The following is a 19,380-nucleotide window of genomic DNA, read 5'->3' as shown; positions in this document are numbered from 1 at the left end:
TTCACATCCCTACCACAGCAGTGCCCAAGTCCACCTTTCAAACCCCGTCCATCCTTCGGCACCCCCCTCCAAGTGCCACCTCTGGTTTACCTGTGTCCCATTCAGCCTTATGATGTCTCTTCTTCCACTCATGACACTCTGTTCCTGGGATCTGTATGACTTATGTTGTAAGGATGGCTTACATCCTCTCACCTCAGTTTCTTTTCTTTCCTTTGCTTCTTTTTCTTTTCGTGTGTGTGTATGTGTGTGTGTGTGTGTGTATGTGTGTGTGTGTGTGTGAGAAAAGGCTGGAGGTAAGAGTCAAAGGGCCCCTCATGACAATCATGACAATCATATAGAAATACTTCTCAACCCTCCTTTATACTGGTGGATTGGGAGCAATTTGCCATAGAGATCTCATTTCTCATTCTCTCTGTTTTAATTGTACAGATCTTTAAATTTTAATTTTCTTTAAAAATTTTAAAGATGTAAGTATTTAGTGTGTGTGTACGTGTGTGTGTGTGTGTGTGTGTGTGTGTGTATACCTTTGTGAATTTATACGTACCACATGCATTCAGGAGCCCTCAGAGGCCAGAAGCAGTTATCAGGACCCAAGAACTGTAGTTACAGGGGAGTATGAGCTACCATGTGAGTGCTGGAGCCTGAATTCAGGTCGTCTGCAAGAGCTGTTAAGTGCTCTTAACCACTGAGGCATGTCTACAGCCCCTTAAAAATTTTTTTTAACATCACACTCATTAATTTATTTGTTGGGAATCAGAGGACAACTTTCAGCAATCAGTTCTCTCCTTCTACCATGTGGGTCCTGGGATTTGAACTCAGATCATCCGTCTTAGCAGGAAACAGCTTTATCCATTGAGTCATCTTACCATCCCAGTTTCCCATTTTCAACTTGACTTACTGTATTTAGAGTCACCATGGAAACATATCTCTGAGTAGGTCTAGAAAGGCGTCTCTAGAACTGTTTAAACTGAGGGAAGACCGATCCTGACCGTTCGTGAGGTCTGGACTGAATGAAGAGGAGAAGGATAGTCAAGCAGAAGCTTTCTCCTCTGTTTCCTGACGATGGACATGATATGGCCAGCTGCCTCAAGCTCCACAGTTAGAGCCACTGGTAACACCATGTCCACAGTTGTTAGAGTCACTGGTAACACCATGGCCTGTACTGAGCCAAAATAAGCCCTCCCTAATATATTTTCATCTAAGTTCCCACAGCAGACTTGGGTTACACAGTGATACTCAATACACCAGTCTATCCAATATCTTTTTTAATTCTCACACCACCCTGAGACACTACCCCAGGTTTGGACCCAACCCTTTAGATTATGAGGTGTACCTGGCCCACACAGTGACAAGCAGGCCAAGACTCCTTATCACATGGAAAAGTATTGGAAATGCACAGAGAGCCTTTTAAGCCCTGTGAAGACCTCCAAATAGGGATTCATAACTGGGGACAATTTTGCCCTCTGAGAAACACTTGGCAATGTCTGGGGCCATTTTCAGTAGTCATTCTAGGAGAGACGATGCTACCGGTATCTAGTGGGTAGAGGACACAGATACTTTTAGTACCTCACAATGCACAGAACCATTCCACACAACAAAAAGCTACCTTGCCCCCAGATGTCCACAGTGCTGTGGTAGACACACCTTGCTCAGTCTATCATATGCTTTCTTTCCTCCTGCTCTCCATTTCATTCTCTTCTCCTATAAGTATCATATTCCAAATGACATTACTGGTCTGTGAGTCAGACAAAACAGTTAGGTTTTTGGGTTTTGTTTGTTTTGTTTTTGGGAGCTGGGGAAATACAGTAAGTGCTGTACTGCTGAGCTACATTTCCAACCCTTCAATCCTGGACCATAATACAGTGGTATAAGTAAGTATCCGACTTTACTGGCCATAAAGAAATAAAATTCAAAAATCAAACTCTAGCCCATCTTTCATTTAATCTCTTTATATTTTTGGAAGTTCCCCATCACTTGAAGGGGAAGGAGTGCCTGAGGTGGCTCTTTGTTCTGGGAGATGGTTGTGAGTACTATGGGATATTGGGCAATATCCATTCCCTCTACTCAGTAGATGCCAATCACATCATTTATCTCATAATAACAACAGAAATGTCCCCAAGCATAACCTTGAAGGGTAAAATTGCCCCCAGTTGTGAACCACTTTACCAGGCCAGCCCTATTTTGTTTTCCACAATGGGTATACCCTGGGGTAAGGTTGAGTGGGCAGGAGGAAGAAATGAAGATGCCTACTACCCAACTAAGGAATGTTCTAGCATCATTTGATGAAGGCCTGATACATTCAACGCTTCAAAGTTCCAGCCCACACTGGGCTGCAGGCAAAGGAGACAGCATTTAAGAATCAGCTTACAGATTGTTGATTGACGGAAGAGAGAGATGCTAGGGACTCAGGTGTTTGCGGCTGCTGCCAACAGAAAAAAAGCCAAGTGGAACAGATAGCAGCCATCAATGGATCCAGTTCACAGAAACTGTCTTCTAGTAACTTCTGAGGTGTACAGTCTGTGAAGAACTCTCATATCAGAAGAGTCAAAGTCAAGAACACGCCCAGGGCCTCTAACATGATACCTTTCTTGGCCATTCTAAGCTTCCACAGAGAGGCCAGCTTGACTAGAAAAGCAGGAAATCACTGTACCTTTAAGACTGAAACACTGAGAAACTGTAGATAGAGAGGCAGTGAATTCCCTTTAATTGGGGCAACACCCCAGCTACAAGGAAGTGATTGGTGTAACATAAACCAACCGATTAAGAAAATATTAGAGAAAGGTGGTGTCAAAAGAAAAGATCAACAAGACTAGAATGTTCTTTTTCCCGGCCCCCATAAAAGCCATGATGGAGGGACTGACAGATAATAACAGGACTGACAACACCATTCTTGGGGTTTATAAACCTAACTATGTCTCAGGCTATGTGCTAAGTGCTTTATATACTTTATCTGCTTTAATTATCGTAGCAACCACCGCAAGTGAGGAATCATCACTATTCTCACTTTACAGAGGAGGAATGAGGCTTAGAGGGCTGAAGAGACTCAGCCCTCTCATGGAACATATAAGTGAAGAGCCAACCTCACAGTTCTAGCTCTCTGCTCTACTACCTTTAAACTCTGAATGCCATAGTCCACACCCCAGTACAAAGGATCCTCATTTTCTGTGGGTTCTGCATGCATGGATTTAGCCAATCCCATATTGGAAGTGTTAAGAAAAAATGATTGTACCTATGCCAAAAACATAGGTTCCTATTATTAGTCTCTAGATAACAGTGAAGCAACTGCTTTTGCACCACTTATACTGTATGAGGTACCATAAATAGTCTTGGGATGACTTAAAACACAAGGGAGGGGCTGGAGAGATGGCTCAGTGTAGTAAGAAGACTTACTACACTTTCAAAGGACCTGAACTCAGTTCTCAGCACCTACACAGAGGCTCATAACCATAACTCCAATTCTGGGGAACCAATGTCTCTTTTGATCTCCAAGGACTCCTGCACACATGTGGGCATCCATACACTCAAGCCCACACACCTACACTTAAAATTAAGTGAAAACTTTTAAAAAAAATGTTAAAGCAGGTAGAAGAATGTGTTTGATTATATGCAAGCAGAAAACCATGTTATATAAGGTATTTGAACATCCATAGAGTCAGTATTTATATAATCCCCCCTCCCCACAGATGCCAAGAGACCCCTGTAGGGCTGTGGATCTAGTGCAGCTGGCACATGCTTGCTTAGCATATACAGAGGCCAGAGTTACAGATTCCCAGCACAGTGTTGTAATGTCAACACTCAGGAAGTTCCTCAGCTACCCAAGAAGTTCAAGGCCAAGATCCCTTATTAAAGAGTACTCATGAGTGCTCTAAATAGTTGCTACATATACTTATTCATTGATGAAAATGTCAAATGTGACTTGTCCACACTATAGGTTCAGTTCTTCTGAATTACTGCTTTGATACTCTTTTGAAGAGTCCTGAAGTAAAATAAATAAAAATCCCAAAGAGCACCTAAACTGACAACAACAGCAAAACCTGAACCCTTTTATGCAAGGCCAAAACGAGTCCCTACTGTCTGGTTGACAAATGGAAAGTATGGCTCCCACCTATTAGCCAATCCTTACTCTCACGCCATCAGCCTCATTTCTCATTATCTCTTTAAAAATGCTGTGAAGCTTATATTTTTGTGTGTGAATAAATATGTGTTTGCCTGTGAGTATACATATATGGAGGTCAGAGATTGATGTTGGATATTTTTCTCTATGGCTCCTCTCCTTATTTTTTTTTAAGACAGAGTCTTTCGCTAAACCCGGAGCCTGCTGTCTCAGTTCAACTGGAAGGCCAGCAAGCCTCTAGGATCTGCTAGTCTCTGTCCCCACACTATTGTACCCAGCTTTTTACATGGGTACTGGGGATCTGAACTCAGGTCCTCCTGCTTGTGTAAGAAGCACTTCACCAAAAGAGCCATCTCCCCAGGCTATGAAGCGTGTGTCCTGTGCTGTGCTGGGTCTGAGGCTTTAATGCTCTGTGGGATGGCAATCTTCACATTGAATGGGAAACTGAGAAGGGCCAGGCAAGTAGGGAACTGATTGAGTGCTATTACATGGAGAACATGTGGGAAGGGAAGAAAGGAGGATTTCATGTCGCAGAGGTGGGAGGTCCCCCAGGAACCAAGAGTCACTCAGGGAAACATCTAAGGGAGATAAGAAGACTCACAGGCAGCAGAAAGCCCAGCCTGCTCAAAAAGACATGCAGGAAGAAGATGGTTCAGCAGTGAAGAGCACTAGCTGGACCCCCAGTGTCCTATTCTGTGAGTACCAGGCACTCACACAGTGCTCATATGTACATAAATGTAGGCAAAACACTCATACACATAAAATAAGATGCTTTTTTAGTTTAAAAGGACATGCAGTAAATTATTGTCATCTAAGAACATCCCTGTTCTGGAAAGAAAGGAATAAATATGCTAATAGCAATTCTAGCTTGTATTTAACTAGCATTGGCCACCTGCCTGGAATTATATGAAGCATCTTACAGATGTCCCTTTGTTTTGTGGTTCTGACACACTAAGATGGATTTTTATCATCTGTTTATTCAAAATGAAAGCACTGGGGCTTATAGAAATGAGCTAATAAGCCTATGGCAGTATAACTATTAGGTGGCAAAGTTCAAACTTGAACTCCCACATAAACATTCCTCCACAGCATGCCTCTGGTCACCTGCAGAAGAATCTTCTGGAGTGCTATTAAAGTTCAGAACTTTAAGACCTATCCTACACATGGGTGCCTAATGCTTGAATACCACCTTCATAAAGAAGAAGAAAGTGCTATTATGGGCTAATTCTGATCAATAAAGAGGACTAGAAATACCAGATATATTAGAAATGCTCGATACTAGAGAATTAGAAAGGATGGGAACACTATGAGAGTATCTGTGACATTATTAAGAGGCAAGCAAGGTCAGACTGAGACGCTGAAAAAGTGGCTTGGGGGAAGAAATAGACAAATGATGCTAACTCTGTAAACATAGCATTTGGAAAGTGGAGGCAGAAAGATCAAGAGGTCAAAATCATATTTAGCTATAGAGCAAGTTCAAGGCCAGCCTGGGCTATGTTTGACCCTGTCTCAAAACAAAAACAAAAACAGATGAAACAGCTTGGCTAGAAGCTCCAAGAGGGAGGTCTACTTGAGAAAAGTAGGTTTTTCTGGCGGTGACCTTGGCTCCCCAGTTTGATTATGCCTCACTGTCACCTGGTCTTATCTTGATGACTTACCAGACCTAAAGAACAGACCAAGCTCATAAACAGGGATCAATGAGTAACAAGATGAGACGACTGGGCAGTTGAGAGCTGGTTGGCACATGGGCAGGTGTGAGCCTGTGGAGTAATGATGATGTTAGGGTGTTTTCACGTGGAGACACCTGCTGGGCACAGGGGAAGTCTGAGTGGCACAGATAGGCCTAGACAGAGTGGTGGATTATACAAGGGATTCAGATGCTGGAGGTGCTATTGGGTTACATGGCCTCTGAGGTTTCCTAGGATTTGCTGATCCAGCTTTTAAATAATTGAAACTTTTCCCTTGCCTCATTTCTTTAGGGTTCTGTTGTCAGAATTTAGATACAACTATGTCTTTTATTGTTTCTGCCTCCAGATAGTGTGAAGAATGAAACTGGAAAAAGCCAGAGTCACACTTCATTCGAATGTCATCTCATTTCATGATCTTGTGTGTGCACACATATGTGTGCAGTTGCGTGTGTTTATGCAGGTGCACGTGCACCTGTATGCATGAACGTGTTAAAGACAGATGTTGACATCATGTGTCTTACTCAATCATTTACTACCATATTTTTTTTTTGGAAAAGAATCTCTCACCGAACCTAAAGCCATTAACTTAGCTAGACTAGCTGGTCAACAAGTCACAGGGCTCCCCCTGTCCATATCTCTCCACAGCAGGAACTACAGTGTGTACTACTCCACTGTCTTTTCACATGGATGGAGGAGATTGAGCTCGGGTCCTCTTGCTTGCATTGCAAGCACTGTATTAGCTTAGCCATCTCCCCAACTTCATTTGATGGTCTTAACTCTAGGTGATGGGTACCACTTCAACTCACTAGTTGTAATTAACAGAGATTACAGATGAAGTTGGAAAGAAAGGAATCTGGGGGAGACTAGATGTCACAGTAGTCCTGAAACATCAATTTTGAAACTAATAATAATAATGATAATAATAGAATCCAGACCTAGTTTCTCTTATTATACATTCACATCACAGATTACTTCTGACAGTGGATGCTGTCTCCCTGCTACCTTAAGTAGTTCTGCAGCAGTGGACACTTCATTCCCTAAGTTTCCAAATGAATGTTAGGAACCAGAGTCACCTCAATGCCTTTCTTGGATTTCATTTGCTAGATTATCTCCCACAACTCATGGAAACACATTTGCCAGATATGTACATCACACACACACACACACACACACACACACACACACACACACACACACACTGAACTACAAAAGGGTATGGATACAAATACCAAAGGGTATGTGGGAGGAGCATAGATAACTGCCATGTGTTCAACTAACCAGTAGATCCCTGAAGCCTATTTGGGTTTTCATAGAGGGTTTGTTGCACAGATATGATTAAAGCATGGACAATCTTGTAGAAATATAACTGGACAGAAAGGGCATAACCCAATGTTAATAGACTGATGGAGAAACCCAGCAAAGCCTGGTGTGTCCCCATTTTTCTTGGCCTTTCCTTATGCCACAAGTTGGGGTAGGACCTGTCTAAGAGTGTACATATCTTAGCATATTCTATCAGCTAGGAAGTCAGAAAAGGTATTCTTTGCTCCAAGACAGATTAGTGGAAGATTGATGTTTTTCTGACTCACGTTGGGGAAGAGGAATTTTATTTTCTACCCCTCAGGGAGGAAGTTGGGAGTCAGGAGTCATGGACATCACAAAAATATACATGTGATCAAATAATAATTACTTGCTACTTTGTCAGAAGGAAAAACGGAGTTGGAATGATTTTCTTCCTTCTTTAAAAAAATAATCTCCCATCTAAACTTCACTCTGAAAAAGGAAGAAAAGGAAGGCAACAGCTTCCCATTTCAGATTGGGGCAGAGTCAGAGGTCACCAAGAGAAGATCTGGCCTGCTGCTCTTCCTTGATGGCCTTCACTTTGTCTCTCAAATTTTTCTCAACAACAGCAACTCCTTAATGGGGTGTCTATGTTTGGTCTGTAGAAGAAACAACTCATGTAGTTCATGCATGTGATCCCAGCACTCAGGAGGGTGAGGCAAAAGGATTTCCATGTGTCCCAGGCCAACCAGGATAATACAGTGAAGTCCTGCTGAAACCAAGAAAGAAAATAAGAAAGACATCAGTCCATTCTAAACTTGCCAATCACAATCCGCATTTTGACAAAGTCCCTAAATGACTCTTGCACTCTTTTTTTGTTTGTTTGTTTGTTTTTGTTTTTCGAGACAGGGTTTCTCTGTGTAGCCTTTGGAGCTTGTCCTGGAACTCGCTCTGTAGACCAGGCTGGCCTTGAACTCACAGAGATCAGCCTGCCCCTGCTTCCCAAGTGCTGGCATTACCAGCACCTCTCATACTCTTTAAAGCTGGAGACATCTTACCAAAAGGCAGTGTCAACTCATGAATGGACTGTAAAATTGTTTTTCCTCTCGTAATGACAAGTCTACTGGTTCTAGGAATACCTCCAAAGGCCAGAAGAGCTAGAGACTTAGTGATTGCCTGGCTGGAGGCTTAGAGAAAAGACCTTGAGATAGAATTCATGCATACAAATCTATTTGCTAATTAATTAACTTGATAATTAATGTACCTACTGAGCACCAAACAAGGTTTGAAGAGCATGTTCTCTTTCTAAGAAGCTTAGGGAACATGCTTAGAGAGTTAACTCCTATCTAGTGTGATTAAACTCTTGGCAGCTAAGAAAGATGTGGGCTGGGGAGTATAGCTCAGTGGTAGAGTACTCTCCTACCATATGCAAGGTCTGAGATCTGGTCCCAGGCACCGTTGGGTGGAGTTCAGGGTTGGGGAGGATTTATTCCTCAAGAATTTGGATGATTATCTTCAGAAGCATCACAAGTAGAAACAATTCTAGAGGCAATTCCAGGCTAGATCCACATCCTCTGTGTGACTCTGTCTTGCTTGTGGCCTGATATTTGTGTGGCTAAGATGTTGGGACAGTCCTGTTTGGTGAGTCACAGGATCCTGATGGTAATTTCCCTACATTCTTCTTCCTTTTCCAGTGTGAGCTTCCCCTTAGCACAAGGCTTCCTATTTTGAAGTCACCTCTAGGGGCAGACGAGAAGAGGCAATCTGAGCAAAAAAACCGTTTTTTTTATTTTGTTTTTTTGGTTTTTGTTTTTTGTGTGTATGTGTTTTATACAGTCACCTCAACAAACAAAACCCACAAGATTTTAGTAAAGCATGGTGCCTTAAGGATTTTTATTGCTATAAGGAGACACCATGACTATGGCAACTCTTAAAAAGGAAAACATTTAGTTGAGCCGGCTTTCAGTTAAGAGGTTCAATCCATCATCATCGTGGTAGGAAGCATGGTGTCATGCAGGCAGACCTGATACTGGGGAGGGAGCAGTGGGTTCTGTGTCAGGATTGACAGGCAGCAAAAGGAGCAAGTGACACTGAGCCTGGTTTGAGCTTCTGAAACCTCAAAGCCACCCTCAGGAACACACTTCCTTCAACAAGGCTATACCTCCTAATAGGGCCACTCCCTGTGGGCCTATGGAGGCCATTTTCATCCAAGCCACCACACATAAAAGTGTGCACCACCATGCCTGTCTTCATGTTAAAGTCCTTTTATTACTTTGGGGGGGGAGTACAGCATTGACCCCCACCATTCATTTTTATTTGCTCCCATAGAATATCAGGAGGTAGAGGTTGCAGGGGGAGAAAGAATCTAGAGGTAGATAAAAAATCATCAGTGTCATCAGAGAAGGTGTGTGTTTTAGTCAGGGTTACTATTGCTGTGACCAAAAGCAATTGGGGAGGAAAGGGTTTCTTTCACTCACAGTTCCATGTAATGCTTCATCTTCAAAAGCACTGGGGGCAGAGACTCAAGCAGGGAAGGAATCTGGAGCTGATGCAGAGGCCATGGGGGAGTGCTGCTCACTGGCTTGCTCATCATGACTTGCTCAGCCTGCTTTCTTATAGAAGGCAGAACTACCAGTCCAGGGATAGCACTATCCACGATGGGCTGGGCCTTCCCCCATCAATCACTAAAAAGAAATGCCCTACAGCCAGGCATTTTCTCAATGAGGTTCCCTCCTTTCCGTTAATTCAAGTGTATGTCAGGTTGACATAAAACTAGCCAGAATGGGATGTGCTTTTGCTTTTAAAATTTAGGCTTCAGGAACTATGGATAAAGCTGGGTGTGCTGGCAGTTTTAGCTTGCTTTCTATTGATGTGATGAAACATCACAATTGCAGGCAACTAGGGGGAGAAAGATTTATTTCACTTTATAACTTACAGTTGAAGGGAAGGCAAGGCAGGAAATGAACTCAAGGCAGGAACTTAAGCAGAGACTACAGGGGTGTTTTTTACAGGCTTGTTCCCCGTTGCCTGCTCTGCTTGCTTTCTTATACCGTAACCCAGGACCACCTGCCCAGTGGTGGCACCACCCTCAGTGAGCTGGGCTCTCCTACACTCGTCATTAGTCAAGAAATTGTCCCACAGGTTTGCCTACAGAGGTATTTTCTCAACTGAGGTTCCTTTTCCCAGATGATCCTAGTTTGTGTCAAATTGACAAAAATAAACAAATGAAAACTAACTAGCACCGTGGCCTAGCACTATAAGCCCAGCACTTGGGAGAATTGTCGCAAATTTGAGTTCAAGACTAGCTTCAGCTGCATAGTGAGCCGCTGCTTCAAAACACCAAAACAAACAAGCAAAACTATGGATAGTCTACATGCTGTTTTTAATTTATCATTTTTAGTTAAAATCCAGGCTTATCTATTAAAAGGAAGGCAGTGCATTTGAAATACTTTCTATGGCAGAACCCAAATGATTTCTGTAGCCTTCAAATATATAATGAAATTTATTTGCAATGTAAATTTCCTACTGTTCGTTACTGTTTTGGTTCCATAATAACTCAAGCTCATAGAATAACTATAAAACTTCCTTTAAATATTCTTCATGGCTTTTTTTCTCTCTCTTGTTTCTGTTTTGTTAGACTCATGCTGAAAACAAAACAAAACAAAACAACAAAACCATTGTCTTGCTGGGATGCAGAGCTCTGGCAGAAGAAGATAAAAGGAGGGTGAGACAGACCAGAAACTGAAAGAGAGAAAACATTCTAGAGCAGATAATCTAGACTTGATCTTCACTGATAACCCAGCAACCCCTGTGTTGTGGTTAGTAGTTACAGAAAGCCTGAGCAGGACTGTACACTGTGTCTTCACACTGACCAAAAGTTGGCATTCTGAAAACCCTTTGCCAAGCAGCTTGGGATACCATATCTTTTATTAGTAAAGACTTTAACAGATGTCTGTTTAGGACAAGATACTGTCTTACAAAGTCTCAGTGCAATAATTGAATTTAGGAATACTAACACTGACAATGTCTAATATATAGTTAATTGCATCCATTTTCCCTACAGCTTCCTTCTTCTAGTTTGAGGACCATGCATTGCCTTCAGCTGTGATGTCTCTTAAGTCAACTGTTGTCGTGAAACAATTGTTTATACTGTGGACTATCTGTTTAATGATGCAAAGATGTGTTGCATTATTTTATGGTGCATTTGTTTAACTCTGTGAAGCTATATTACTTTGCCTGCCTAAAACACCTGATTGGTCTAACAAAAAGCTGAATGGTAAAAACTAGGCAGGAGAGGGAATAGGTGGGACTGCCAGGCAGAGAGAATGAAGAGAAGAGAGAAGAAACAGGAGGGAAGAGCGAAAAAAGGAGGGAGAGGAGGATGCTAGGGGCCAGCCAGCCAGCCAGCCACAGAATAAGAAGGAAAGAAAAGATACACAGGAATAAAGAGAGGTAAAAGTCCAGAAGCAAAAGGAAGATGGGATAATTTAAGAGAAGCTGGCTAGAAACAAGCCAAGTTAAGGTTGGACATTCATAAGCAAGAATAAGTCTCCATGCATTAAGTTGGGAGCTGGGGGGGCAGACTCCCAAAGATCCAAAGAGTTAATACAAAAACAAAACTACAAACTGTAATCTGGACCAGTGTGTGGCATCTGTCTTTCACACCGTTGATATTTCCAATGGGTGCTGATCAACTGTTTTGTGGGATGCTCCTTGCTCTGAGTTTGCTTCATATTTCCTCCCAACCACAGTCAGCTTATGTATTTCTAGCAGGTAAGTGATACTGTGTCTTTTTCAGGTGGTCAGTCAGAAAATTCAGAATGTCACTGCATGTCATTATTGGAGATTTAAACTCTTATTTTATTTTTTAGTGCATCTTAAACCATAACATTTTATCATGAAAGAGATTCATAGTAAAATAAACTGCTCTAGTTTATCATGCACAAACTTAGTCTTCCTTGCCATTTCTGATTTGTGTGAGTGTTGGCTAATAAGGATGCTGCTGGGCACTAGAAGGTTAGATATAAAACTGTACAAGGAACAAATTACCCCTGAACATGTGAATCAGTATTCTCTTTTTATTGTACAACTCAGCCCCATAAAAAGTTACATCAGAATCTAGAAGCTGATTTGAGTTTGTCAACAATGGGCCTCACTCGATAGTTCTGAGTTCATCAAAAGAAACTCATTGGTCTCAATGCCAGACTTCAGACTAATCTGTTTTCATACAAGAACGTGAAGAATATCTTTGCACAGATTGTACATACATTTTAGATTTGAGGTTCCTGTTCATGACAATGACTATAATAATGTTCTCCAAATTCAGCCATTTTTAAACCACAGAGCACCCTGCTTGTAGCTCCCATTTCCTGCACGTTCTTATACTCTGAAGGTTTCCATGTCTCTTCCTAGGGCCTAGAATTTTACCCTGATCTTCAATAACCCCAGGACTCAGGGAAAACACATGTACAGAACATACACACATATCCACTTACTGATAGGACATGCTTATATTGAAGTACACTGATATGAATCACTCTGTACAAGAGTCTCTGTAGCCCTGGTCCACTCTCACAAATGACCCATGTTCAGGACAGTCCTACCTTGGAAGTATCTATCCCAGAGTTCTTCCTCTACAAACAAGCACAATGAAGTCCAAGCATCTCGTGAAGAAAGAAAGCTACACACGGTAGCCAAACTGCAGTCCAGCTACCTCTGCTGTGCCAGGGATCCCGGTGGCTCTCTGACAGCAGAGGCGCTCCATGAAAAGGATCAAGGCACTGTTCCCTCTCTTGGCAGGTGTGGGTTGTTGGCAGCAGAAACATGCCAAAGTCCTTCAGTCTAATTTACTCATCTCAAATTCAGTCACAGAGCTGAAGTCCAGTCAGGTCCTGGAGGCCTCTAGATTTCCTAATAGATTCTGCACTACAGATGGTCCTAACGGAGACACAGGCCCAGAGAGGTGCAGGTGCTGGATAATGTCCCTTACAATGTATTTCCACCATGAAAATATAGTTTATGTTTTAAGATTACCCAGTGTGTCTCTAGGTTGGAAATCACATACAACTCACTACAATCCGTGGAATTAATTTCATACAACCCTGTACAATAGCTACTTTGGAAGGTGTCAGGTAGTGGGGGGGGGTTATCAAACAGTTTAGGACATGTTCAGGCAATGATGGCGCAAGTCTTTAATCCCAGCACCTCGGAAGCAAAGGTAGGCAGATCTCAGTGAGTTCGAGGCCAGTCTGGTTTACAAAGTGAGTTCCAGGACAGCCAGGACTGTTAGACAGAGAAACCCTATCTTGAAAATCCATTAAAAAAAAAAGAAAAAGGTTAGGGCATGGTCTTCTGAGCTAGAAGCCTGTAATCATCCTGAAATGGTTGATACATGTATTAAAAACTTACTAGTACAAGGCAAAAGAAGAAGAAAAAAGGACCACTGCGAATGGAGGAAGAGTAAACCATGTTGCTGAATTCCGGGGTTCATAAATCTCCACTTCCTAGCAGGGTGACAAGTTATTTAAACTTGCTAAACCACAACTCTGAGCTTTTTGGTGACCTGGAAATGATCAATACTATTGCCATCTCTATTCACTCAACACTTCAAGGGTAGGTAGCACATGAGCGCAGGAGAGTGTGGCAGAATCATAATGGATATTTCGCGCCAAAGCTGCTCAAGTTATGCTTGTAACTTTGGTGGTATCTACTAGGCAGGAGTTGAAGAAGGCAGCAGCTAGGCCTTTCACCCAGAATCATTATACAGTACCCCTCCACGCGAGATGCCCGTGCCTGTCTCTAGAGGGCGCTGCCGCTCAGCCGCCGCGGCTGGCCCGGAGCGCGTCCCCGCCCCGCGCGTGCGCGACGCCCAGGTGAGGAGGCGGCTGGGCCGCTGCTGGGCGGCCTGTCAGCGGGGCGGAGCCCGAGCGGCCGGGGCGGGGCGGGGCCAGCCGGACCCAGGCTAGAGGCGGGACCAGCCGCCGCCGTCTCCGTCTCGCCACCTCGGCCCCCACACACCCCGCAGCCACAGCGGGAGGAGCGGAAGCCGCCGGCCTCGCCCGTCCAACAGCCGCGCCGGTCCGAGCGCTGAAGAGCCGCAGCCGCCTCTCTCCGGCCCGACCCCTTCCGAGTGTGCAGTACGCCCCAGCCCCGGCCCGAGTGCGCCCACCTGAGCGAGCGCCATGGCGGAGCAGGAGAGCCTGGAATTCGGCAAGGCGGACTTCGTGCTGATGGACACCGTTTCCATGCCCGAGTTCATGGCCAACCTTAGGCTCAGGTGAGCGCGTCGCGGCTGTCATGCTGGGGTTTCCCGAGAGGGGGCGCTGCTGAAGTGCCTCGGGATTCGGGGGTGCCCTGGGCGAGTGGCTCCCGCGAAGGAGTGCGTCGGGGTGACAGGGGGTCCGCGGCGCTGGGTGGTCACGCCTCCCCGAGAGAGGACACCTCCGAGGTGCGGCCTTGGGACTCCAGGGTGTGATGACGTCTAAGGCTGCACTTTTAAGGGTCTGGGGTCGTCCCTGAGTGGTGTCCGGACTGGGGCGGTAGAGGCATACTGAGTTTGAGGTCGCTTGGGGCAGCACCCGCCTGCCGTGCGCCAGGTAAGTGATGAGGGCGGGACCGGATGACTTAATGGAACAAAAATAAAGAAGAAGAAGAACTTTTAGGAGCCGTGTGGTGGCCCTGGCGGCCCTAGGAAAACGGGAGGGTTGTTTTTAAAAAGAGGCTGTCATCTCTTCCCGCTTTCGCGCTTGATTTTCTTTTCTTTTCCCCCTCTCCTTTCACCCCCGCTAGTGTGGTTCCATCCTGCCATTCAGGATGCTATGGAGTGAGCCCTGAGCTGTGTGTTCTGGGACACGGCTGTTTTTTAGTTACTCGTTCGACGTAATTAGACACGTTTCCAGACATCGAAGAGACTGCTATACTTGCCAGTGCCAAGATAAACTGTCTGAATTTGACAAGGCGTCCATGGTTTCAGTTTTTTTCAAAGAGTTATGGATGGAGCCCTTGTGTTGCTGACATCCTTGAGTATTTAGTCACAACTCAATGCCCCAAAGTGGGCTTTCAAGAGGAACCTATTTTAGAAAGTCTTCTATATGTGATTATTTCATTTTTGATAGAATAACATGTAAGCCAAGTATTAGAGCAGTTTGACTTTTTTAAAAAAAAGTGAAACCGAGTTTCTAAATAGCTGAGAGAGAGAGTTCCTGTTCGTTCCCAGAAGCTTTGCTTTGTCTGTTGTTTGTAAAGTTTATAGCCAAATATCACTTCCTAAACTTAAAACCCGAAAATGATAATTAGGTTTGGATGTTTAACCTCATTTTTCACTGTCAATCTTAATTTCACAATTTACAACAAACAAACAAAAAACTGGTTTACTCTTAGAACCAGCAAAACAGATAGTTTTATCCATTCTTTTTCTGCTATATAGCTCAGGATGACCTTCAAGTTTTGATCCTCCTACTTCTACCTGTATACGGGGAATACAGGTGTGCACTACCACACCTGATTTATGTAGAGCTTGGAATCAAACTCAGAGCTTAGTACATTAGGCAATCATTCTATCAACAGACAACAGGGTTGCATCACCAGGCTTCCTATTGTCTGGAGCAAGAGTGTGAAGCAGGAGCGCCTGCCTGAATGTTATACCTGCCTACCATAAACCGGCCTTGTCTGTGGGCCTCCATTTCTAATTATATAGTGACAAGGATCTCCAGGAGTTTTCAGTACTTATATTCTAGGATTCCCTGAGTTTCCTAGGGTAGCAGTCTCAAAGATACACAGTGTATTCTTAAATAGAGTGTTGCATAGTATTATGTAGTTCCTCAGTGTTCTCAGAAAGTCCTTTCCAAGAGTCCCAGTGGATTCTAAAATCTGAGGATGCTCACTTATAATCCCAGCTACTTCAGAGGGTGATGCTGGAGAATATGAGTTTGAGGCCAGTCTGGGCAATTTATCAAGACTGCATTTAAAAATGATGATTAGAGGATGCCCGAGTCCTTAGTGTAAACTGACAATAGTAGCCCCTTCCTATCTGAGGAATGTATATTACAAGATACCCCCTAGTGGATAAACCTATACACTATGTTTTCGCCTATAACTACAAACCTATGATCAACTTTATAAATTCAATACAGTAAGAGATGAAAAATTACTGCTATAAGACAGAACTATTGTAGCAATATACTGCAATAAAAGGTTGAGTTTCTTGTGGTTTCTCATTCAAAAGATGGTTTTATGTTATACTCACTCTCATTGATAGCATATAGCTGAAACTGCATAAAATGAGGTTTTGGATAAGAAAATCTTATTTGCATAGCCTGTTTTACACATATCTTCCTGTATTCCCTTCTTTGCAGTCCCAGGGACTGAACTCAAGGTCTTGTGTGCATTAGGCAAGTGCTCTACCACTGAGCTACATTTCTAGCCCCTTCTATGTTTTTTAAATAATATCTAGGATACTTATAATACCAAATACAATGTAATGCTGTGTAAATAGTTGTATTATGCTACATTATTAAGGGATAAAGACAAGAAAATTTTGACCTTGGTTGTGATACAAAGTTTTCTCCAAATCTTTTCAGTTCTCAGTTGTTTGAGAATATAGAACCAGCAGTTACAGAAAGCCAACTACAGATTGTATCTATAGCACCGTGATAGCATGTTCCACTTTTTTTTTGGTTGGTTGTTTCTATATTATTTTTTATGGGTAGTCTCCTTATGTGTAGCCTCAAACCTAAAGCAATCCTCTTCAGTCTCCTGAGTTCTGGGATTAATAACATGTGACACTGTTTTATATGTTAATTTTAAGTCAAAGTTTAGATGCTCAATTTGTATATAAATGGCCTCAAATGCCATCTATATCAAAATGATATAATCACAACTATAAACAGTACTATGGTGGTTCAGAGCCCATGGCCAAGATTTAGCTTCTCATTTTACTACTTTCTTGGTATGGTCTATGGATATCTTATTTAAACATCTCTGTATCTTTATCATTTTTTAAAAATAGGGTCATCTTGAGGTTAAGTTAGTTAGTATATGTGATTCCAAAGACTACTTCCTGGTAAGTACTTATTAACAATATAGTTCAGAGTTTTCTCAAGTGCGTGTAAAGTAAGGAGTTATGTAAAATAATAATTTTACAAATTAAACTTTTTCAAAATTATTTGATTCTCTCCTTCCCCCATGATGGAGCTGTGTGCTTTGAGAAGTCTCTTCATAATTAAGCTGCTGTCAATTACTAATCATTTCAGTTTATCAGACATCAAATACATTTGCTAAGTACATATTACATAGAAGACACAACAGTAACACTTGAATATGGTGTCTTTTTTTTTAACTTCCATACAGCATATTTATGACATACATGGCATGACATTAGCCAGACTTTTGAGGAATTTTCTGAGTTTCAAGTTGAAGGATTAGAGTCTGAGTTACACTAATTTTTAAAGCTTCCTTTTTTGCTGGATATGGTAGTCTGCTCCTGTAATCCCAGCACTCAGGAGGTTCAGGCAGGAAGCTTGCAAAGTCTAGCATGGGGTACATAGCGAAATCCTGTCTTACAAACCACCCCACCCCAACAGAAAAGAAAAGGCAAAGCAAAGAAAAACACTTCCCATCCTTCTGAAATAGATTTAAATGGTTGTGGCTTTTAAAAAATAATGCCATCATTATTACTATTGTCAGTGCTGGGTGTCTAACCTAAGCTAAGACCTTTGCATGCCAAGACAGTGCTCTACTGCTGCGTTTGCCTTGAGGCTTTTTTCTTTTTAAGTAAATTGGATGTTTTTTCTTTTGTTTTGTTTTTTTTGTTTGTTTGTTTTAAGGCTTTCACATTCGTTGGTTGCAAGCTTTCAAAGGTTGGACTTATTAGATCTTTATGGAGAACCTGACTTCTGTGTGCACAGAAGAGAATGGTGTAATTGTTTAAGGTCCTCTGGAGGATGAGATGGGTAGATGCAAAGATCTGAGTGTCTAGTGTTCCTTATCTCAGAGAGGTGGCATGTCACTGAACACAGGGAGAAAGGCAGCAATTGCTCTCCATTTAGAAAACACAAAATGAGATAAGCTATACAGAGTTAAGAATTTGCCAAGTAATTCTACAAACTTAATTGTTCTGAAAGTTCAAAAGAGGGAGAAACCCCACAGGTTGACTCAGAAACACCCCGAAGAGAAGTTGAGCTAAGTTCCAGAGGATGAGTAGTGCTCATCCAGGTGGATCTGTGGGTGGAGAACATTCCAGAGGTGAATACAGTGGCATGGGTAGGGGATGGTGGCATGGAAGCTGACTGTGTTTAGATAATAGTGAATGAGCTGTGCTGCCTTCAGAGGAGTTGGTGTTGGGGATCTGTAGGAGGTATCATGAGCTCTCACTAGCAGGATTCCTGGCTAATGCTCAGATTTCCAGTCTGCCTGGCCCCTGTCAGTCAGAATCTTGACAGTCAGATACCTATATGTGTTTGCTGCTGTGTTGCTTTGGGTGGGTTGTCTCACTACTTTGCCAAAGCTGACCTCAACTCATAATCCTCCTGCCTCTGATTCCATGTGCTGGGATTACAAGTGTGTGACACCACAGCCAGCATTTGTGTATATGTATGTAACTCTGAGAGTTAGCTGTGATTCTCATTATTCTCATTACACAGATCATTGATTGCTCAGTTGTTAATTCCATGAAGCCTTCAAAATAGTGCCAGCTAAGAGTAGCACCATACCTTCTTTTACAGCTACAAATCCCAACCCAGATTTAAAATTGCTCTCTCTGATACTTTAAACTTCCTGTCATCTTGACATTTCCCCCCCTCCATGACTGTATTTAGCTATGAGTTCCTGGAATTTGTTGCTGTGTCCTTTGGCTCTCTAGTTTACTTTGTTTACAGATGACCAGGAATCACCACGGAAGACCACATGCTAATATGAGATGCTTAAAAGTTTTCAGCATGGGTGGCTTGGGCTATACCAGGTATATTCTTCTGGCTGTCGGCAGGTGAAATGGGAGGCGTTTGATTGAGGGGTGGATGCAGGTATGCAAATGACATTCCTAAAGGTGTTCCTATTACTTCTGCCACTCCTCATGCTGGCTCCAGTTTCTGCTCCTTATTCTGGAATGTCTGGTCCTGTGGTTTCCGCCTGGCCCTTCTGCACGGACTGCTTCCTTTTTAGGGTCAATAACATACAGAGAAGTACTCAAAGCTGCAATTACTTCAGGGGTCTGTGACATCAAAACTCGAATTTAATTTTCTCAACAGTGGAAAATTTACATCACTGTGCAGGACACATAGTACATTCCTTTGTGATAACTGTTTA

At 42.8% G+C, this 19,380-nt stretch overlaps 1 protein-coding gene across 2 annotated transcripts in view; it reads left to right on the top strand.

The window, feature by feature from the left end:
• The first annotated feature begins 14,060 nt into the window (after window positions 1-14,060).
• Myo1d (myosin ID) overlaps window positions 14,061-19,380 on the top strand; it is a 300,654-nt gene continuing 295,334 nt past the window's right edge. Inside the window, exon 1 of one of the 2 annotated variants that reach the window (XM_021231130.2) lies at window positions 14,061-14,356. In XM_021231130.2, coding sequence (XP_021086789.1) covers window positions 14,262-14,356 — 95 coding nt within the window. In that variant the 5' untranslated portion in view covers window positions 14,061-14,261. The remainder of the gene's footprint in view (window positions 14,357-19,380) is intronic. The other variant, XM_005076975.4, reaches the window with a different exon arrangement.

Source organism: Mesocricetus auratus, unplaced genomic scaffold, assembly GCF_017639785.1.
Source record: "Mesocricetus auratus isolate SY011 unplaced genomic scaffold, BCM_Maur_2.0 Super-Scaffold_100007, whole genome shotgun sequence".
Taxonomy (NCBI): Eukaryota; Metazoa; Chordata; class Mammalia; order Rodentia; family Cricetidae; genus Mesocricetus; species Mesocricetus auratus.
Note: the sequence above shows the minus strand (reverse complement) of the source record. Positions and strands in the feature narration are given on the sequence as shown.